The sequence below is a fragment of the Canis lupus genome, chromosome 37, assembly GCF_048164855.1.
Source record: "Canis lupus baileyi chromosome 37, mCanLup2.hap1, whole genome shotgun sequence".
NCBI classification, from domain to species: Eukaryota; Metazoa; Chordata; class Mammalia; order Carnivora; family Canidae; genus Canis; species Canis lupus.
The window spans coordinates 4,018,699-4,041,677 of record NC_132874.1 but is presented as its reverse complement, the minus strand read 5'-3'; the positions used below and the strand labels follow the sequence as shown (position 1 = coordinate 4,041,677).

General features: G+C 43.7%; 1 protein-coding gene across 4 annotated transcripts in view; it reads left to right on the top strand.

Moving 5' to 3' along the window:
• Positions 1–22,979, top strand: part of ALDH5A1 (aldehyde dehydrogenase 5 family member A1) — a 34,440-nt gene that overhangs the window by 9,402 nt on the left and 2,059 nt on the right. For 2 of the 4 annotated variants that reach the window (XM_072813885.1, XM_072813888.1), the window contains exons 5-11: positions 2,189–2,332; positions 3,572–3,715; positions 6,467–6,625; positions 11,332–11,501; positions 14,512–14,570; positions 15,919–16,116; positions 21,453–21,520. In XM_072813885.1, the coding sequence (XP_072669986.1) occupies positions 2,189–2,332; positions 3,572–3,715; positions 6,467–6,625; positions 11,332–11,501; positions 14,512–14,570; positions 15,919–16,116; positions 21,453–21,520 (942 nt within the window). Of the gene's footprint in view, positions 1–2,188; positions 2,333–3,571; positions 3,716–6,466; positions 6,626–11,331; positions 11,502–14,511; positions 14,571–15,918; positions 19,533–20,154; positions 20,812–21,452; positions 21,521–22,979 lie in introns of those variants that run through there. The other 2 variants (XM_072813886.1, XM_072813887.1) reach the window with 2 other exon arrangements.

The following is a 22,979-nucleotide window of genomic DNA, read 5'->3' as shown; positions in this document are numbered from 1 at the left end:
TTACTTCTCCAGGAACTCCTGTTATACACGTGGTCAGTCTCTTTCATCACTCTCTCCTATCCCTTTCATCGTTTCCCTAATCTTTAAAAATACCTTTTTCACCTTCTGGTTTTCATAAAGGTATGATCCATTAGATTGTTCTCATATTCCTTTTGGTTTGCTTTTCGTATCTTTCTTTTTTTTTTTTTAGGATTGTATTTATTTATTTCAGAGAGACAGAGTAGTGGCAGGGGGTGGGGGGTAGGAGCAGAGGGACAGGGAGAAGCAGACTCCATGCTGAGGAGGGAGTCTGGTGCAGGACTTGATCTCAGGACCTCAGCCGAAACCAAGAGGCAGATGCTTAACCGACTGAGCCATGCAGGCATCCCTGCTTTTCATTTCTGAAATTAGTTTGTCCTTGTATTTCTAATTCTTTCCTGTGTTCCCTTACTTCATTTCCAGAATTTCTCTAATCCTGATTCATGTTGTTCTTTTGTATATTGGTACAATTTTTTTTTTAATAATTTATTTTCCTTCATAGTAAGTTACAGCTTTGATCTGTTTCAGGGGCATGCCTTCCTGGAATACTTCTGTTGTCCACAAGGATGCTTTCTGTTCTTTATTCTTATTTTTCTTTTAATAATGTTGTATGGGATTTTGTGTGTGTGTGGGGGGGGTATTTTTCTGAGCATTTACTTGATTTTTATATGAAGTTAGTTTTCTTTTCTTTTCTTTAATTTTATTTATTTATTCGTGAGAGACACACAGAGAGAGAGGCAGAGACACAGGCAGAGGGGAAAGCAGGCTCCATGCAGGGAGCCCAATGTGGGACTCAATCCCGGGTCTCCAGGATCATACCCTAGGCCAAAGGCGGCACTAAACCGCTGAGCCACCCGGGCTGCCCTGAAGTTAGTTTTCCTAAACTTTTAGAAGGAGGCCTGAGTCTCTGACTTCATAGAGTACCTTTTGTTTTCTTGCTCTCCGAGATTTCCTGGCTCCATTCCCTTCCATGCTTGAACTGAGTGGTCTCCTCCTTTATTACCTGGTTCCTGGGGCTGGCCTTCCATGCCCTTTGGTCCTCACTCCAGAGTCTCTGGCTTGCACCTGCTGTTGTGCTGGGCATTTACAGGGGCTGTTCCAGGTTGGCCTGCCCTGTGGACTGCTTGGGGTTCTCCGCACCCCGTCCATCAAACAGCCTCCTTCTGTGGCTTCTGAATGTGCCGATGCTCTCAGCTATCAGTGGTGTGTCCGTACCCACTGGTCAGGCAAAAAAGCAAGTTGCCCAGCTCTCTGTTATCTAAAACTTCAGGGGGAGGGCTGCCTGGCTCCTTATCTCAGTGGTGTGGCCAGCCATGTGTTTGTTCGAGATGCATGTTGGAAGCAGATGCCTGGGCAGTCAGACCTTAGGTCAGCACTGTGGTGCAATAAAGAAATAAAATAAAAATAAAAATAAAAGGATGTAGCTGTCCTTTGCTGACACTACATCCACTCTTGTAAATGTTGTCTTTGATACTCTGGTTTGCCTCTGTTTTGCCTCTGTTTTCGGAGAGAGTCCAGCACTGCCATTCCCACCGTCTTCCCAGACTCCCCAGTCAGATTTAAGCAGTGTTAATTGTTAATGAGATTCAGAGCTATTGTAATTCCAGATATGCCTGATCCAAAGAGGGTCACTGCAGGAAGAGTGCAGGTTTCGGGCCAAGGCAGCAGGGGTCTGTGTGCTGGCTCCTCTCTTCCCTGGCATGTGGCCTGGGCACAATCTCCCTGTGAGGCCTCCTGCTTGTCTCCACTGGGTGCAGAGGTCCCTGCAGGAAGGTCTGCCCGCTGCCCTGCACACAGGAGGTGCTCTGGGAGTCTCCTGGCCACTCTCTCCCTTTGCAGCTTCTATAGCTTCTTGAACCCTCCCCTGATTTTTCTCGGGAAAGAAATCCAAGGTTTTTGTTTTGTTTTGTTTTTTTCTTTTCTTTTTTTTTTTTTTTTTTAACAGAAAGTGGCATTAAAAGTCATGCTATAGTTTAATGTGTGACAACACATTTAATATCACTTTAGCATGAATAAGGATCTTATTTTAGTTCCAAATATATTCCCGTTCTGTCCCCAAAGTGAGCTTAGTTTTCTTTCCATTATGTTTTAATGAAAACATCTGTTTCCCTTTTTCTGTTTTTCCAGTTTGCTCATTTGCTGCTCCCCTGTTTGCTGTTTCTCTCTATAGCTCGCAAACCAGGCTGGGATTCCTCCAGGTGTGTACAATGTTATTCCCTGCTCTAGGAAGAAGGCCAAGGAAGTCGGGGAAGCACTTTGTACTGATCCTCTAGTGTCCAAAATTTCCTTTACTGGCTCAACAGCTACTGGAAAGGTACGTGACTTAATTCCCAAAGGAAATAGTTGTCATTCTGGTGTTTTCTCTGAATAGAGTACGAAAATTCTAGTTCATCTTGATCACTCTCTGGGAGATTCGCAGTAGAGTGTTAAGAGGTCTGTTGGATAAAGTAATGTCTGCTCACCCTTCCTGTGACATGACAGAGGCTCCTCTCTGACGATACCGAGGAGTTGGGGTGGCCAGAGTACCCAGGATTTGTTGCATGTGAAGTGGCTGAAAGCTGTCTGTTGTATCGCCTCAGTTCTGGAATGTACAGGTCTTTCATTATCTAGAATTAAAGGTTCCAGAAACACACAACTGATGTTGAAATGGATGTCTCAGAACTGAACCCAAATTGTATTTAGTATAAAGGTACTTATAGAAATAGGTCTTTTGTTTCCTTAGAAAACTTTACAATTGTGCATGAGCTAGCAATTCTATTTCTACATATTTATACTGAGAGAATAGTTGCAGTGTTATTTTGAATAGCAAGGAATTGGAGACCTAAATTTCCCACAGATGGGGGCTGACTAAATAAGTTTATGGAAAAGCCATACAGTGGAACTGTATGCAGGCATCTAAAGGAATGTTCTAGAAACAGATGTGCTGCCATGAGAGAATCTTCCCGTTACAGTGTTGCCCTGAAGGAAGAAGGTATAAGGTGTTATGAATGTGTTAAGATGTTCCAGATGCATGGCTAATGGGGAAGATAAAGCAGGTTAAAAAACTGTATAAATCTACCATTCTGTTTTCTTTAAAAAAAAAAAAAAAAAAAGTACATCTATATGAACCTTTGTGTGTGGCTCAATTCTGGATCAATATACCTTAAAATTTGATCAGTAGTAAGCTATGGGTTGTGGGATTCTGGGTGATTTTATTATCTTCCCTATATTATGCTTAAGCCCTATTATCATACAATTTTTAATAGGTAATATGCTTCTATGGTTCAAGAAGCAAGACAGTATAAACTTGCTCATGCTCAGAAGGCTCATCTCCCCCCTGACCCTGACTCCCTCTCTTCTGTCAGTAATGACTTTTATTTTTTTGTAACCTTCCTGTTTCTTCTTCATATATGAATATATATGATTATTCCTCTTGTTCTTATGCAAACTGTCATCCCATTTACACTACTGTGCTCTTGGCTTTTTTCCCTGCTGGGTCAACATCTAAAACAAAGGTTTACTAGGCCAGGTAGATCCTGGTGTAATGCTCACGTAGTCTGTCCTCTGCCTGCAGGTACTGCTGCACCATGCAGCAGGCTCTGTGAAGAGGGTTTCCATGGAGCTGGGTGGCCATGCCCCATTCATTGTATTTGACAGCGCCAACGTGGACCAGGCTGTAGCAGGGGCCATGGCATCCAAATTTAGGAACTCTGGACAGGTGAGTCCTACAGTGTTTTTTCAGGGTGTGTGTGTGTGTGTGTGTGTGTGTGTGTGTGTGTGTATTTCACAAAGCTCTTAACCATCCATCTCACCTCTTGCAAGGAAACTTGTCGGTTCCTCCCATCGTTCTTTTCAGCAAACAGTTAGCCAGGGCCCTCTTTTTGCCAGCAACTATTCTCAGCTCAGAGGGTCCAAAGGGAAATAAGGTGTAATCCCAGGCTATGAGGAATTTTCTGAACAGCAGGTATTTTTTTAAAAGATTTTATTTACTTGCTTATGAGAGATACAGAGAGAGAGACAGAGACATAGGCAGAGGGAGAAGCAGACTCCCTGCTGAGCAGGGAGCCTGATGTGGGACTCGATCCCAGAACCCCAGGATCATGACCTGAGCCAAAGGCCATGCTCAACCACTGAACCACCCAGGTGCCCCAGCAGATACTTTTTAATCAAATTGTTCTTTTCTTCCTGCTCTTTGGACCTGTTTATTTTCATAGTTTTTCCCTTCATTGGGCTTTTCTGTACAGAACAGGTAAGATCATCTCCTCAGACACAAAATAGCCCAAACAGCTAGGGTCTGAGGCCCACAGTCTGAGGGAAGAGAAGGTAGGAAAATGTTGAGATAGTTCTTGAAGAACTCAAAACCCTGTGCCTGGGTCTCACTGTCCCTGGGATGGAGGTAGCCAGATAGGCACTTGGTACAGTGTGCCCAGGGGGTGACCAGGTTGTCACCCGGGAGAGTGATGGCCTGAGTTCACACCTCCAGAGGCAGTCCTGACATGACCTTCAGAGTGACCTGATACAAATCTCACATTTTCCAGTTGAGAAAATGGAACTCTGGAGAGACTGGTTGACCTGACGTCCTAGATCCTTGGGTCACAGTCCTAACTCTGTGGACTGAGGGTCCTGTCTCCCAGGCTCTTTCCAAGCTGTTACCAGGAACTTGGCTTCTTACAAAAAAATTCTTACTTTGTCTTAGAGTACCATCAATAAGTAGTTTTAAGTGCATTCCACAGACAAAATAAAAACTCCTGAGAGTTTATATTTTGAAAAAAAATGTAGAATGTTGTATAATATTCTGTATATCAAATAGTTTGGGTAATTAATTTTTCCCCTTTCATATAACCTTAAATAAGCTTGGTTGTTTCAGAATTACCTGTGTTTCTCTTTAGAAACATAAAATGCCAAGGTGTATAAGCTTCAGTTTCACTTACAAAGCTACAACTTTGAGATATGTTACTTGAAGCCAATAAAACACATAGAACACAAAATTTATACCTACCTAGTATCTATAGTTTCTATTAGAAAAATACATGATTAAGAAAAAAGACAAAAAGAAAATCTGTCAGGGGCACCTACGTGGCTCAGTGGTTGAGTGTCTTCCTTTGGCTCAGGTCATAATCCCAGGGACCTGGGATTGAGTCCCGCATCAGGCTCCCCATCAGGAGCCTGCTTCTCCTTCTGCCTATGTCTCTGCCTCTCTCTCCATGTCTCTCATGAATAAATAAAATCTTTAACAATAGAAAAAGAAGAAGAAAATCTATCAATGATAACTGCATTTCCTATAATATGATTATATTTTGTAATTTAAAAAATATTATGTCTAGCAGCACCTGGATGGCTCATTTGGTTGAGTGGCCAGCTCTTGATTTCGGCTCAGGGTCCTGGAATTGAGCCCCTTATAGGGCTCCACACTCAGGGAGTCTGCTTGAGGATTCTTTCTCCCTCTCCCTCTCCCCCTGCTTGCACATGTGTGCCCTCTCTCTCTAAAATAAATACATCTTTAAAAAAATATATTAGGCTTAATTAGAGAAAAAAAAATAAGGGTCTTTTTAATAATTTAAGCTTGTCCATTTTCAAAATATCTGATTCAGCCAAACCTTGAATAGTTTAATAAGCTAATGGATATGTCAGCCTTTGACTGCCTTCCTTCCTGCTCCTGCTCTATTGCTGCAGCATCACTGTCTCTCATGGAGTTAGGGGTTCTTTTTTTAATGTTTTTTTTTAATTTTTTATTTATTTATGATAGTCACACACAGAGAGAGAGGCAGAGACACAGGCAGAGGGAGAAGCAGGCTCCATGCACCGGGAGCCTGACGTGGGATTCGATCCTGGGTCTCCAGGATCGCGCTCTGGGCCAAAGGCAGGCGCTAAACCGCTGCGCCACCCAGGGATCCCGAGTTAGGGGTTCTTTTTTTTTTAATTTTTTTTTTAATTTATTTATGATAGTCACAGAGAGAGAGAGAGAGGCAGAGACACAGGCAGAGGGAGAAGCAGGCTCCATGCACCGGGAGCCTGACGTGGGACTCGATCCCAGGTCTCCAGGATCGCGCCCTGGGCCAAAGGCAGGTGCTAAACTGCTGCGCCACCCAGGGATCCCCGAGTTAGGGGTTCTTTATGCTCCTTTTTTCTTTCCCTATTTGTTTCATAATGGCTTGACTTAACACATTGGAAAAAACTTGGGTCGGGGGCTTTCTTATTTTTGCACAGATATTTGTACTTAATTACATGTTTAACCACAGGGTGTGGCAGCTATGGAGGAGGTTGGAGAAGAATGTGCACTTAATACGTTTATCTTCAGGGTGCCACCCACTTGGGGAGGAACGGGGCAGGTTGGACACAGGATGAGAGCCACCTTGGGAAGTGTTTTCACATTCACATAGGTAGCAGCAGTCACATGTTTATTGGTTGGATCAGTAGCTTCTGATAAACTGGTCTGTGAGTTTATTTTGTTTGGTTTTGTTTTGTCTAGACTTGTGTTTGCTCAAATCGTTTCCTGGTGCAAAGGGGTATTCATGATTCCTTCGTGAAGAAATTTGCTGAGGCAATGAAAACAAACCTGCGTGTGGGTAATGGATTTGAGGAGAGAACTACTCAAGGTCCATTAATTGATGAAAAGGCAGTAGAAAAGGTAAGTTTGTTTGATTTTCTATTAAATTTCGTGGTTTTGATATCAAAGGCTTAACTAGCAAAAAAATACTTTGGTAGAGTGCCCAGCAAGGCTGTTTTGAAAATAATGGTGAAATCAGGAAAACGTGAATTTCTGCCCATAAATTAAGTGGCATCATCTGGCCATAAACTTTTCCAGTTCTGTCATTACATTGAGTGCCCATGAGATCTGTCAGTTTAGATCTTCTACTGTCCTTCCTAGGTTTTCTCTAATAGTGGTGATAATTCTATCCCTGGCTGCCTCAGGAATTAGGATCTTAAAAGACAAAGTTCTTTAATTTTTTGAATACTCAAAAGGAAAGGAAGACTGCTTTTGTTTTTGAAGTCATGTAAGTTTCAGCTGAAATGCTGGTTTCCACTGACAAAAAAAACAAAAAACAAAACAAAAACCCTTTCAGAAGAGTCCTTGACAAAAGCATCCTCATAGGGAGATTCGGAATAGCAGAAACCATGCCCAGGATCTATAGATGGCAAGAAAAGGAGATTGCTTTTAGGAAGGATCTCTTTGTTCACAGAAAGTCATAGTCTAGATAGGTGAGATTTCTGTCCTTTTTTTTTTTTTTTTTTTTTTAAGATTTTATTTATTTATTCATGAGAGACACAGAGAGAGACAGAGACATAGGCAGAGGGAAAAGCCAGCTCCCTGCAGGGAGCCTGATGCAGGACTCAATCCCAGAACCCTGAGATCATGACCAGAGCCAAAGGCAGATGCTCAACCACTGAGCCACTCAGGTGCCCTGTCCTTGTTTTAAAACAGCTTCCTGGGATGCCTGGGTGGCTCAGCGGTTGAGCATCTGCCTTTGCCTCTGGAGTTGGTGGATTGAATCTCACATCGGGCTCTTGCATGGAAGCCTGCTTCTCCTCCCTCTGCCTGTGTCTCTGCCTTTCTCTGTGTCTCTCATGAATAAATAAATAAAATCTTTTAAAAAATAATAAAAATAATAAAAAATAAAAAAATAAAACAGCTTCCTCTTTTAAAACATAATCCTTTTTAATAAAGAAGGAATATATACAATGGAATATTACTCAGCCACTAAAAAAAAAAATTAAATCTTGCCATTTGCAACAACAGGGATGGATCTAGAGAGTATAATGTAAAGTACATCAGCCAGAGAAAGACAAATACCATATGATTTCACTCATGTGGAATTTAAGGAATAAACAAACAAGCCACACACACACACACACACGCACACACACACACACAAATCAGACTCTTAACTCTAGAGAACACATTGATGGTCACTAGCGAGGAGGTGGGTGGGGGGATGGGGGAACAGGTGAAGGAGATTAAGAGTACATTTACTGTGATGAGCACTGAGTAATGTACAGAAGTGTTGAATCGCTATATCGTACAACTGAAACTAATGGCACACTGTATGTTAACTCTACTGGAGTTGAATAAATAAAGGGGGAAAACGCAAAATCCTTTTTAGAATTGCTTACAAAGAACTTTCTTATAGTATGAACGTCCAAAGCAAAAAACAAAACAAAAACATGAACATCCAGTGTGCTCCTTAGGTAAGTCTCTACTAGTGGAAAGGATTTTAATAGAATAATTTAAAGCAGACAGAAATTGGGGGCTGGACTGTGTGTGGGAAAAGAAGGGAGAAGAGGTGGCCAGAAGTTGACACAGCCAGCCTCCTAGGTGTCACCTGAGGAACCAAAATTAAGGTCAGGTCAGTACCCAGCTTGGATGCACAGCCTGCCTGTTCTTTGGCTACCTGAGGACCAAGAACTCTAGCACTGCCTAGACTCAGTGGGCAGCCATGTCATCTGAACCCATGTCTGTGCCTCAGCCAGTGGGAGCCAAGGGATGCATCAAGGTTTGACAGAACTCTGTAGTTATTGCCTTGGGATTGCCCTAATAGAGAACATGCATTAAAGTGGCCATTGGGGGACGCCTGGGTGGCTCAAACAGTTGGGCATCTGCCTTTGGCTCAGGTTGTGATCCCGGGGTCCTGGGATGAAGTCCCGTGTCCAGCTCCCCGCAGGGAGCCAGCTTCTCCCTCTGCCTGTGTCTCTGCCTCTCTCATGAATAAATAAATAAAATATTTTTTTAAAAAAACTTTATTTATTCGTAAGAGACACAGAGAGAGAGGCAGAGACACAGGCAGAGGGAGAAGCTGGCTCCCTGCGGGGAGCCGGACACGGGACTTGATCCCAGGTCTCCAGGAGCACACCCTGGGCTGAAGGCCACGCTAAACCACTGAGCCACCCAGGCTGCCCTAAAGTCTTAAATAAATAAATTAAGTAAGTGGCCATTGGTACCACTAGCATTTTTGAGGGGATTTTGGACTTGATTGGCCAATGGAGATGATTTGGGTCTGTACTAGCTGTGGCTCAAGCCCAGAGTGCTGTTCTCAACGCACCCTGTGCCTTTCACAACTAAAGATGCCTGGGTCCTACCCGAGGGGATTGGGTGTGAGTCATTCTCAGCACTGGGTTTGTTTGTTTTTTTTTTTTTTTAAATGCCCCAGCTCTTGCTAATTTGCTGGCCCAGGAGACCATCCTCCTAGAGATTCTGTTGTTCTTGCCAAAGTGATGATGCAAACAATGCCCTCTAGAGGGCGCTGTTTCCTAGCGCTTCAAGCAAGGACAGGTGAAGGATTTCTTTTTTTGGAGAGCTTAGAACGCACCTCCTGAAAACATCCATGTGTTGGCTTTAGTATACATACAGTCACAGGGTAGGTTCTAGGGGGAAAAATTGCACATGACATTTAAGATGACTAGAAAAGGGCAAAGCATATATTTTATTTGGGGGCAAAGAAGTGGGCCTTGTTAAATATGTTAAATATAATTATTTTTAGAGCTGTAAGTCCTAGGAAGTAAGCCATTATGGCTGATGAGGATTTGTTGGAGACGGTGGACTCTGCGCATGGTTGGGGCAAGGGTTTGAAGAGGGTGGGTCTGGATGGTAGAATGTGCCCAAGCCTGTATTTACCTTTCCTGAAATCCCATAGAATATCTCATTGAGAATGGGAGTGGAGAGGGCTCCAGTGGACCAGAGTCTATGGAGAGCTTCTGGTGGTATTAACAGAAAAGTCAGCACAGACCAGGCATGCCCAGGGAAAGCCTGCAGGGGAAGTGGGTGCCAATTTATAGGATGGGCCTATCTAGAAGTGGCTGGGGTGAGTAGGAGTGGAAGTGAGGGAGACATGGTGCTGACTGGTTATATTTTGCATAGTTTTCTGGGTGGTTCCAATACCATTTCTCCTCATAAGCACCACCAGTACACACAGGACAGCAGAGACATTTGCTCAGGGCAAGAGATACCACAGCCTACCTAGTTGGGCTCCAGCTTCAAGAATGAGGGTGGGAGTACTGGAGGCGGCCTTTCCTGCTTTTGCCCCTTGGGGAAGGGGGCTGTCCCTAAAGTGAAGCCTGCCAAGTCAGAATAAACCTGAGCTTGCTGTTGTCCCTCTTGTTTAGGCGAGAGACTGGAAACAGCAAAGGCCACCCATGTCACCCACCTAAATGAAGAAGGTGAACAACCAAAAGTCATGACACCTTTAGGGCAAATGCTCAGCACTTATATGAGAGGAACAGTCGACCCTCAAGAAGTGGATGAGTCTGGGGACAGAAAGGAATTTTCTGAGAATCCGATAGCATCCTCCAGGTGCTTTGAGCAAGTAGCACCTCTAAACAAAAGCAGGCTCTGTGAAAATGAGGCAATGAGAACAAGAAGGGTTTTAGAAATTAAACACATGATGGTCAAATCTTTTTTTAAAAATCAGCTGAAGATGGAACACAAAATCTAGGAGATCTCTTATGATTTAAAGCTAAAAACAAAGACAAAAAATATGAGAAAATTTGAAATCAGATTAACTGGAGGTGAGTGGGTATCCGTTTTAGCAATAGTCGCTCTGAAAGAACTGAGAGAGAAGTAGCATTACCAGGTAAGTAACATGGAAAGTCAGAGCCGGGGAAAAGGATTCTTCGGATGGAAAGACTTTACCTACCACCTAGTAGAATGTAAGAAAAAAGCCCCAGATACATTCTGCTAAAACACTGGAATGTTAGGAACATAGAAGATGATTTTAATTGCTTCCAGAGAGAGGGTAAGCTACCCACCAAGGACTGAGAACTATTGTTGAACTGACTTTTCATTAACAACACTAGAAACTGAGACATGTACTCAAGAGTTCTGAAGGAAAATGATTTTGGATTACAATTCTGTCACCAGCCAACATAAGGTAAGACATCACACATGCATTGTCGGAAAATTGGAAGTACGTGTTTTCAGTGTACTTTTCTTGAAACAACCACTTGAGAATGTATTAGAACAGAATGAAAGCCAAGAAGACAACATGGCACCCAAGAACCTGGAGCTAACTCAAGAGTGCAAAGAACAATCCCAGGAAAACCACAGAGTGTCAGGCCCAGAAGGACATCAGGCCATGCTAGATCCTTCAACAAATCATAAGATCAAACAGCAGAAAATCTAAGAGGAGGAGAAGGTGGCATTGCACATGCCACGTACCCTTTTCCTGCTTTGGTGTCTCTGCATATTTGGTCTTTCTACCTAGAAGGAACAAGAGCATGTCATTCTCAATCTATTTTTTAAGAAAAAGAAAGCAAACACAGTTTTCTGCAGATTTAACATTCTAACAGATTATATCATCTTCAAGCTAGCTTTCCCAGGCTCCTCTTTTTCTCTTCATGCAGGTAGAGAAACATGTGAGTGATGCCGTTTCCAAAGGGGCCACCATTGTGACTGGCGGGAAGCGACACCAGCTTGGAAAAAATTTCTTTGAGCCCACTCTGCTTAGCAATGTCACCAGGGATATGCTCTGCTCTCATGAAGAGACGTTTGGGCCTCTTGCACCAGTTATCAAGTAAGATCACCCTGCCGGTGGGAAGATGGGAGAAGAGGAGGACAGAAGGACACCTAGAAAGAAATGTAGTTCAAATGCTGTTTCGAGGCCCTGCGGGTGGGAGGCCGGGCTGCAGGGGCAGAGCTGTGTTGTGTCAGCCAAAGAGCCAGGTTTCATTCATGGTTCTGAAAAATATATGTGTGTGTTTTTATCACTGCCTATTTAGACCACAAAATTCACCTTTGCCTTCCCCTTCTTACTTTCTTCTGAGCTCCATTTTCTTCTCCATGGAACACATCCTCAAAGAGTTCTTTCAAGAATCAGTGGGAAATGAACTTACTCTTTCTGTTCTTAGGTGATGTTTTATCTCACTTTGAGAAGTCCATAATAATTTTACCTGGATAAAATTCTAGATTCAACACTGCGAAGATACCATTAATTGTCTACTTATTTCCAGGATCATACCCAAGAAAGCTAGTGTCTAGCTCTTGTTCCTTTGAAAGGGATCTATTTTTTCTCTTGGAGGCTGTTAAGATTTCTCACGGTCTTTGACACTCTTAAGTCTTACTGATGAGGCACATTAAAAGCCTCTCCATGCTGCAGTCTTGATGTCTTCTTTTCATATCCAACGTGTCTATCTCGTCCATCATTCTTTAGTGGCCTTCTAGGAAGTCTGTGGAAGTGACATGTCTGCATCACCCCCCACTTCTCTTCATGCTTATCTGTTCATCGCACCTTTTCATCCATTCCCGATGCCTCCTGAGACTCTGTCTCCTCCACCTGCCAGCTGAGTCATCTGTTCTTCAGATACGTGCCCTCTGCTACCCAACCCATCCACCACATTCCTTTAGTTACTCTATCACCCTTGATTCCTCTAGTTCGTTCTTCCCCGTGAGACGTTCTCACCTCATTATTCCACCTTATACCCCTGCTATGGGTGCTTATCCATTTCTTACATTTTATTCTGTTCCAGTGTTTCTGCCTTCTCTTGTGTAGATCATCACAGGTTTGTCATCCTTTTCCTTCTCAGAGCTCCTCAGATGTCTTGCCCTTTTCTCTGTGAACTTGTCTATAGCTCCTTGAACTCTTAGCAGCCTTGACTGGTAGTATCTGCCTTGGAGTTGTGGTAAAAAGCTTAGGCCTTAGTCTGCGCTGATTCTGATACATTGGACCCGTAGGAAAGGAAGCTTCTAGTATGAAAACCCAGTCTCAACACTTCTGCCCATGCCCCAGGTATTTTTTGCTTCCTGGTGTATTTTGTGGTTACCGCTGGAGTAATGAGAGTGGTTCAAGGGAAGAAGCCTCTTGTTCACGCTATTGTCTACACACCAAGCCGGGTAGGCTCAAGCTCTGGTGGGGCCCCACCACTCTGAGCTGGCTCTGCTGCTTTTCTGCCTATAGCCTCGTAGCATCAGTCCAGGGACCCAGGTCTGTAGGCAATAGCACCTGAATTTGCAGGCACAGTGTGGGAGGTGCAGTCCCTCCGTCACCCTCCAGTCTGCAGGCTCCGTGGTGCTCTGGCCCTTCCCACTCCTCCAAGGTGGGGTGGGGGGGGGGCTCCTAGCTCTCTCCCACTTGTCAGGATCCCACGACCCTCTCGGCCTCCGGAAGTGTCTTGTGTTTTTGGTGCTAGTTGCTGATTGAGGGTTTTTGAGCTAGGATTCTTTGTCTCTGCTCCAGCATCTCCAGCATCAGGTTCCCAAGAAGAGCTGGCCCCTGGTGCTATTTGCACCACTTATGTCTCTCTTATCATTTACTTTCTTGGCTTTGTTACTATCTTGCTAGTGAGATTTACATATTAATCCACCACTGGAGAAAATGGACCACTTGAAGAACTTTTGTCTTCTTGGTCTTAATAAATTTTTTTTTTCCTAGAATGTGAACTTGACATCTTCAGGGAGCCTGAAGGATGCAGTGGTTAGGAGTGCAGGCTTTGGAGTTGAACTGGGTGTACAGTAGATTCAGGCTTTGCTGCTTCATACCTGTGTACCCTTGGGTGAATTAACTTGTCTGAGCCCAACGGTCCTTGCATGGAAAAGGAATTGAACTAGTACCTGCTTTGCAGAGTAGTTACACAGTTTCAATTACATAATGTGCATAAAGCACTTAGCACATTGCCTGATATCATTATGGTTGTTGTTACATAATTAAATTAGGTCAGAGAGGGGGACAAGTTGTTACTAGTGGGCCCTGGTCTTCCCACACCCCTCCTCTGGGCACAGAGTGGTAGGAGCACAGTGGTAGGAGGGTTCCCCTCATTGCCAGCAGATATCTGAATTTAAGAATTGGGGTGCTTAGGGGATCCCTGGGTGGCTCGGCAGTTTAGTGCCTGCCTTTGGCCCAGGGCGCAGTCTTGGAGTCCCAGGATCGAGTCCCGCGTCGGGCTCCCGGTGTGGAACCTGCTTCTCCCTCTGCCTGTGTCTCTGCCTCCCTCCTTCTCTCTCTCTCTCTCTCTCTCTCTCTCTCTCTCTGTGTCTATCATGAATAAATAAATAAATAAATCTTTTTTAAAAAAAGAATTGGGGTGCTTAGAGCTGTCTGCCCCAGAAAAAATGCTTCTCAGATCTTGTTCCAGAAGTAAAATGATAAAGCTGAAAGGGACTGCACAAGGCTTTGGTACAAGCACTCTTCATTGCAGGTAGGAGCAGGCCCCCAGGGCCACATACTCAGGACTCGGGCTCTGGCTTCCTCCGATGCCTTTCTGCCACATGACGCTTGCTTCTAAGGTGGTTGCTGATTGTTATATAGTCTCAGTAGGTAGCAAAAGCAGTAATCCTTTTTGAAGGCGTTTGGTTTGATAGCCTGGATGTGCTGTGGTTTCCTACTGGCGGCCTGCTTGCGTTTGTGCTCTTGGAAGAGAGGAGCCAGCACGTGCGGAGCAGTGGGGCTGTTTTCTTCCATACTCTGCCCTGGAGTCTCTGCAAAACTGCGATTTACCCTTTGCCATTATTTGGGAAAACAGGAGAAAAACAAGCCAGTTTTCTTTACTCTCCCCTACAGAGTTTGCTGACAATGCATTTCACTTTGGCAGATTTGACACAGAGGAGGAGGCTGTGGCAATCGCTAACGCGGCTGACGTGGGGCTAGCAGGTAGGTCTTCCTGCTGGGTGTGGTCCGAACCATTTCTCGAGCTGCTGCTGGGTCTTGCCTTTTAAACATCATCCTGGGTTTTGAGAAGGAAATGCCATTGGAGTATATGTTTGCTGCTTCCTGGGGCACAAGTCAGTTTGTGCAAGTTCGTGGTCCTCTGCCTGGGACTTTTGTATTTGGCAGTTCTCTGGTGAGAGCGAGGGGACCAGGAGAGACGAGGTGGCACAGGTTGTGGGTGGAGAATTACATGCCACACAAGTCCCATGTCCTCACAGGCTTGCCTAGAAATTCCAAGTCTTGTCTTCCATTTGACCACCTGGCTCCTGGCGGCCTGAACCAGACCCAAGGCAGCGGCAGAGCACCAGGGACTGCGAAAGAGGCAACGAGCACGCATGTAGACAGCCTGAGTAGCCACCGTCCTTTTAGTTTAGAGATGGTCAGGGTGGCCACAACGTGTACCGTTATCCTGACATCATTGTACGCACATAAATGCACTAAGCAAATCGATGTTTAGCCTCCACCGTGGGGGAAGTACTGAGAAAGATAGAGACATAGACATACAGCTAGCTACAGCTCTGCAGGAGCTGCCACTTCAGGCATAAGGGAAGCATTTATACCAAGAAGAAGGACATGCACACCATGTAGGCCCTTCCCCCACGCTCCCTACATAGAGTTATCATAAGGCTTGGGTGAGATGTGTGCAGGAGAGCCTCAGGGACACTCACTCAGTGTGCCTTTCTTCCCTGGTGACCGGATGAGGGCAGAGAGAACTACACCTGGCACTGCGTTGTGGGCTGCCATCGGTGATGAGCAGTGTTCTGCTTCTGCAGAGATGGGAGGAGGGAAATTCTGGGCAGAGGGGACCAAGGAAGTTAAGAGGGAAGGAAGGAAGGATGAGGACAATTTGGTTGCAGAGTTTGGAGAGGATGGCTGGTGAGTGGCATGATGGAAGGTAACACTGAAAATGTTAGCCAAGGCCACACTGGGGAGGGTCCAAGTATTCACAAAGAGGTTATTAACCTTATAGTTAGCAGAAGGTGGGGCAAACACTGTGACAATAATCTCACAGAGCTGTGCGGGAGAGGCTGGGCAGCAGGTGGCAGGAGCTGGGGAGGCATCCTGGTAGGAGATGAAGCGAGCCTTCCTGAGGGTGGATCAGAAGCAGAACGATTACAGCCCATGGTTCTGAGACTGAGACATGGACAGGACCAGCTTGGGGCCCCCTGTGGGAGCAGGGAGGATCCCAGGCCCCAGATGAGACCCAGTTGCCAGTGGCATCCTCAGCTTTAGACATGATGTCTTTAACGACTGTTCCACGTGCTCTGAATGTTCCTTATCTCCATGACAGGTTATTTTTACTCTCAAGACCCAGCACAGATCTGGAGAGTAGCAGAGCAACTGGAAGTTGGCATGGTTGGCGTTAACGAAGGATTGATCTCCTCTGTGGAGTGCCCTTTTGGAGGCGTGAAGCAATCTGGCCTTGGGCGAGAGGGGTCCAAGTATGGCATTGATGAGTACCTGGAACTCAAATATGTGTGTTTTGGAGGTTTGTAGGATTGATTAGTTCTTTAAAAAATAAAAAAGGAAGCTTACCTACATAGATGGGGACATGCCCTCCATTATTTTAAATGAACTTCTAGATTATTAGAATTAAGAATTTTAAAAACTTCTCCAATGCTCATAATCTTAAGTAGAGGTGAATCCCACCCCTCCCCTTACCTAATTAGGGACCAATAGAGGCCATGTTCCTGTGGCAGCAGCTTCCCCAAGAACCAGCACTGTGTTTATAGAGCAAAGCCCTGGGACTCTGCCACAGCCCCATTTGCCTCAGAGCAAGCTGCAGCATGAGGGTGGCTCTGGGGGCCTGTCACAAAGGCTCGATCACTGCCTGGGTGGCAGCACAGCCATCTCCCCTGTGGCTCTGAGCTGGGACCAGAGGGCTGCAGGGGAGCCCTGAGCACAACAGAGAGGCTGGCCAGGGTGGGCACACCATCCGCGGCAATCTTCCAGCTCCACACTACAGACACCTATTGTGTGTTCAGAGGTGTTGCCACAGAGGCTGAGTTCATCATTTTTAAGACGTCTGAAATAGCACAGAATTGTCTGTGTTTCCGTGAGGGATGAAAAGGCACCTCTCCCTTTTTCTGGACCTTCTTTTTTTAAAGTTTATTTATTTTTTAGTAATCTCTATATGCAACATGGGGCTTGAACTCATGACCCTAAGATCAAGAGTCACATGCTGTACTGACTGAGCCAGCCAGGCACCCCTGTATCATTTTTTAAGCTTAAGTCTTCATCATCCTAAAATTACTACTTAAAGATTTTGTTTTTATTTCCATCCTCCTTTCCATTCATCTTTAGGAAATGAGGTTAAGCATAAAGCAAAGACCTTACCTTTCTCAGCTGGTAGATGGGAAGGTGCTCACAGAAAGGCATGGCCCAGCAGTGTCTTTACCCGATAATAGCTTTGTCCCTGTAGACATGCCATTCAGCATCCCTGTTCCTCGTGTGGAATGGAGATTCAGTATATGCCTTACTTAGCTTGATGGGATATTGTGAGCCTGACAGTGAAATATTTGCCAAAAAAAAGAAAGAAAGAAAGAAAAGAAAGAAAAGAAAGAAAAGAAAGAAAGAAAGAAAGAAAGAAAGAAAGAAAGAAAGAAAGAAAGAAGAAAGAAAATTCAGTGTAAGTACAGGAGCCATTAATGTTAGTAGCAGCATAGCCCCCCACCTTGGGCATCCAGGTGTGGCTCTGCCAAGGTGAAGAAGGCTAGTGCCCACCTGCGCTCCTACCTGAGACTAAGCAGTTGTCCCCTGCAGCCTGCTCTTCCTGTCCTCATGGGGTGCTGCTCCTTCAGCTCCAAAAGAACAAAAGCAGTCTCACCACAGTGACCCCAAGAGGAAAATAAATATCTATCATTGCCAGTTCACCTAATGGAAGAGGCATGAGACCTTGAATTCCAGGCACCCTTTATCCAAGAAGAGTTTTTACGGTTCATTATTTGAAACAAAAATGACCAGTGTTCCCTATCACTCTGAAAGAACTCTGATTCAGAAAGTTCTAGGCTTTTCTGGACATGCCTCCCACCCATACTCATTTAGAGGGAAAGGAATCAAGGCTGTTCCTGGCTGAATAAGCAGAGATAAGCTCTTTTCTTTCCCACTCTGTGTGTGGAGTCCACTGACATCCCATGAATATTGTGGGTAGTAGAAGGAGAACCTGAGGGATAGGCGTGCTGGTGGGGGCAATTCCTCCTGTCCCCCTGCCCCTTGGTACTCTGAGTTCCTCCCTGCAACCTGGGGGAGCCATGGTTAAGTCAGTAACAGTCTGGAATGCCCATAGGCACAGAGGAACTTCCTGCCGGTCCTGAAGCTACCTTCTATTTAGCCTACATTGTACCAGCCATATCCCCAATACTCACAGAAGAAATGAGCTGAACTCTGCCTCCTGGTGACATCCCTCCCCCAGGGCCTATTGAGAATCACATATGCAGCACATCGACAGATTATTTCTTTTTTGTTTTTATATTTTAGGTGGTTTTATATAACATTCTAATTCTTAAGATTTGGATATATCCATCTGTTTTATCAATAAAGATGCTATAACATTATTTGTTAGAAGTCTGGAACACTGATGCTTGGAGGTGCCAGGAGAATGCATTTAAGTACGTGTGCAACTTTGTAAGGCAATGGATTCCTTGGTGGGGTGGCAGATTTAAGTTTTCTTGTATATTTGGCTCATCCAACATAAATTGAGGCCCAGAGACACATTGCAATGTCTTTGATTAATTTTATGATTAAAATAATTTGAGAAGGAAATAAGTTACTGTTTAGTAACATTGTTTTGGGTTGTGGGAAGAAAGAAAAGTGTCTCTAATCAAACATTTTGGGGGGTTTTCAATAAGGTAATCCTGTGTGGTGATGTTTGCCAGGGGTTTGCTCCAAGCCAAATCTGGCCCACCACTGTTTCTCTACAACCCAGAGCTAAGAATGGTTTTGCATTTCCAAATGATTTTGCACTGGGGGGGTGGGGGAATCAAAGGGTAATATTTCATAGCACAAAATTATATGAAATTCAGATTTCAGATTCGCACCAATAAAACTTTACTGAAATACAGCCATGCCCGTTCATTTAACATTGGATCCATGGCTGCTTTCTTGGCAGAGCTGAGTACAGCAACACAGACCCACAGTGTGGCCTGCAAAGCCTGTAATATTGACTGAATGCTTACAGAAAAGGTTTGCCAACCCCTAATCTGGACACACTGATGCTGAGGGAGACACTGATCTTCCTGTATTTATCAGGCATTATTTTATTTCTTTGAACACCTACATAAAAAGTAATTTTCTGGGCATGGCTCCAAAAAGTTCTCCCCAAGAATTTGCCAGCAATAATCACATAACTCAGATGAAATTACCCAGATAACAGAAGTCTTGACCTAGAGAAAACATCTCAATTTACTTTCCCCAGCTAGGCAAGCATTCCATTGAAACAGCTTATCTGTATCTGTTGCGTTTATCCCTTTGAGTGGCTTGCAAACATGATTTTACATCAAGCCTTGTTTCTTTTTTCCTTTATTCTAATGGAAAGAGTCAGTGAAAATAAATATCAGAAGCACAATGCAAATAAATCTTATTTTACTGTTATACTGTTAACTTTAGATTGTGCCGCATGCCTGCTTTCCTGAAGGCTGAGCCCAGGGTTTTAATTATTCATGTGCAGCTATGTTAGACAGCATTTTACTTGAATATCTATGCTTTGATTTTTGTGTGTGTGCTATATTTTTTAGGATAAAACTTGGGAATACATGTAGTAGGAAGTATGGAAACGTTTTGCTTTTTAAATGTGCACGTAACTAATTTTTCCAATTTTTGATAATTGTGTACATGGATCAGTGTCTTGTCAGCAGAGTTGTGTGTGTGTGTGTGTATGTGTAATTAATAAACGTTGCATTAACAGAATTTCCTGTTTCTGTGTTAAGGTTTCTGGTTCTGCTTTTCTCCCTTCTGATTTATCACTTGAGTTTATATTGGACATCATTAGACCCATTCAGATAGGTATGAAGAGTAGCAGAATATGCCATCCCAAAATATGCTGCTCTGGTGTAAGGATTATTGTGAAGATGCCTAGAAGAAGCGGATGGCAGAAATGCCCCCTATTTTCTTAAAAGCAGGACGCAAGTTTACAAAGGTGCTCCCACCCATGCAATAGGAAGGACAAAGGTTGATTCCCAGAGACCACTCTAGATCCTGAAGAGGGCCTAGCGTCCGAAGAGGGCACCAAAGGAATCTATCCAACAAACTTTACCAACTGGCCTTTATCTCTGCCCTTGAAAATCTACAATGGCTTTCCTCCTGTCATTTCTCGGCAAATGTATTGTTCTTTTCTTGAGGATGTTACATAAGCCAGAGTTTTAAGCCACCTCTTGGAGTTCCTCATTCTTCCCTGGGTCTCTCCCATATATATGTGAGGCATACATGTTATTAAACTTCTGCTTTTCTCTTTTTCCTCTAATTTTGATTACAGAGGTCTCAGCCAAGAACTCAGGAGGGTAGAAGGAAAATTATTTTTCCTCTCCTACAGGTGTAAATACTGCTCCCTCCACAGAGAGCTGCTAGTCAGTGCATGCTGTGGGCCAGAAGCTTGCATATGAAACTGTGTACACTAGCATCTGCAGGAAGATCTGTCCCATGGTTTGTGTTCATTAAATGTTTGCTGAACTAAACTGAACATTTTTGTTGTTTATAAATGTAGCTGCACGAGAAAGGAGTATATTCCAGCTTTCTCAAATTTGCCAGTATCTTCTATTCATTCCACTGTTTGTTATCCATTATATACTTTTTCCCAAGTTTGGGTTTTTCTGATAGAGATGTATGAGGAAGAAATTCTCTGAAATCCTGCTCTTCAGATATAATCACTGTTAGTTATTTTAACAGTGTATCTTATATTCTTACCCAGTGCTCATTTATATTTTAAGAAATTTCACGTAGCCTTGGGGCACCTGGGTGGTTCAGTAGGTTAAGTGTCTGCTTTCAGCTCAAGTTGTGATCCTGGGGTCCTAGGACTGAGCCCCATATCAGACTCCTTGTTCAGTGGGGGTGGGGGGGTGTCTCTCTTCTTCCTCTCCCCCTGCTTGTGGTCTCTCTCAAATAAATCTTAAAAAAAAAAATTTCATGTGGATTCATTTAATCTGGCATTGAAGAAAAGTAAGTTTTTCATTAAAAGAGCAGTGCCACTGGATATATGCCTCCCTTTGTCATTCCATTGAGTTCATGTATTTGTTTTTACCTGCTTTGGTTTTTTTCTTAATGAACATATGAGAAGTGTTTCATTAAACTCATTAATGAGGGGATCCCTGGGTGGCGCAGGGGTTTGGCGCCTGCCTTTGGCCCAGGGCGTGATCCCAGGGACCCGGGATCGAATCCCATGTCAGGCTCCCAGTGCATGGAGCCTGCTTCTCCCTCTGCCTATGTCTCTGCCTCTCTCTCTCACTGTGTGCCTATCATAAATAAAAAAACAAACAAACAAAAAAAAACAAAAAACCCAAACTCATTAATGAGGAAACTTGTAAGGGTATTATAACCAGTTAAAAGAAGCCAAAAGAACCTCACACAAACTTATATGGATAAGGAGCCTTGAAATGAATGTGCAAATGGAAACACACTGGGTTCTTCCATACATGGGAGGGAAGTCAGTGAGACTCCAGGACAGGACAGAATTTGCACTTCCTACTGCTCTTCTCTACAATGGCACAAAGTAAGCAGATGCCTCAAGGGCAATGAATGTGGAATCAGATAACCCAGAAAGGCCATGCTTTGTGTAGACAATGCCTACTATTCCACTGAACCTGCTTTTGATTTTTAAAATTACTTTATTTCCAGGAGGAACTATCTACTTACCTCTCGATTTGGAGGTTCTTTCCATGCTTGGCCTAGGCCTCTGCTTAAAAGCAAGTATTACTTTTATCTTCCTACTATTTCTTACATTTTTCTATCAGTACACGTTCTGCTACAGCTGCTTTCTTCCTGATTTAGCCTGCAACAAATTAAAAAGCAAATTAGGGTGGTTTTCATTTATGAAGTCTGGGAAACTTCTCCTGAAAATTAGCAGGCCCTGCTTCATCTAAGAGCATTGAAAGGCTACCTGCACATTCTATTTGCATGTGCTCTTTATAAATGAGTCGGACATGGGTTTGGAAATTGGCAGTCTGAAGATTTATGTATCGTCCATCCATGTTTTCAACTAACTAGGAAGGACTAGCCACAGTGTAGACCACAGACAATCCTGTCCCGATGATTCAGGGCACATGAATGTTTTTGCAGGTGCTATGTCAGACTAGCTAAGACCTCAGGCCTGCAACTCTGGGCTCATCACTTTCAGGACAGAGGTGATAATACTAAGTATGCCACATATAGGAAATTTGGCCATTCCCTAAACTCATCTCCAAAGGGGAGACATGCTGGCTCTGCTTTTTGTTGTTACTGCTGACTTTAATGGAAAAACTTTTAGCATTATCACTGTTAATCATGATTCTGGCTGTTTACCCTCAACATCTTTCATTAGTTCATTTGTTCATTCGTTCATTCATTCATTCATTCATTCGAGACACAGAGAGAGAGGCAGAGACATAGGCAGAGGGAGAAGATGTGGGACTCAATCCCAGGACTCTGGGATCACGTTCTGAGCCAAAGACAGATATTCAACCACTGAGCTACCCGGGTGCCCAATCTTTCAACTTTTTATTTTGAAATAATTATAAACTCACAGGAGGTTGCAAAAGGAGTAGATTCCTCTGTACCTTCCACCCTTTGTCCCCCAGTGGTTACCATCTTACATAACTAATACCAGGCAACTGACATAGTATCATACTGTTTATACAGGCCTTATGACAGTATTCCCGATTTTTTGTAGACTCTGTTTGAATGTGTGTTATATCCAACTTAATCCCACCAGTAGGAAGGTTTGTGTAATCATTGCTAGAATCAAGATACAGAATTGTTCCACCACCACCAAGAAAATCCCTCATGCTATCCCTTTAGACTTAGTTGGCTTTAAAGTCATTTGGTAAGGTTCTTATTGAGTGGGAGCATTAAGGAAGGTACGTGATGTGATGAGCACTGGGTGTTATATTTAATTGATGAATCACTAAATTCTACCTCTAAAACTAATAATACAGTATATGTTAATGAAATTGAATTTAAATTTTTTTTAAAATTTCATTCAAGTGTAACATGCATGCAAAAAAGAGAACTTAAGTGATTAAGTGAACAAGTTAATCTTCACAAACTGTGTACACCCTGTGACCAGCACCCAGAGAAAGAAACAGAACACTGCCAGCCCCTGCCTGTGCCCCTGTTGGAATGATCAGTTTTGGTTTGTTTTTAAAGGTTTATTTGTTGGCATACTTG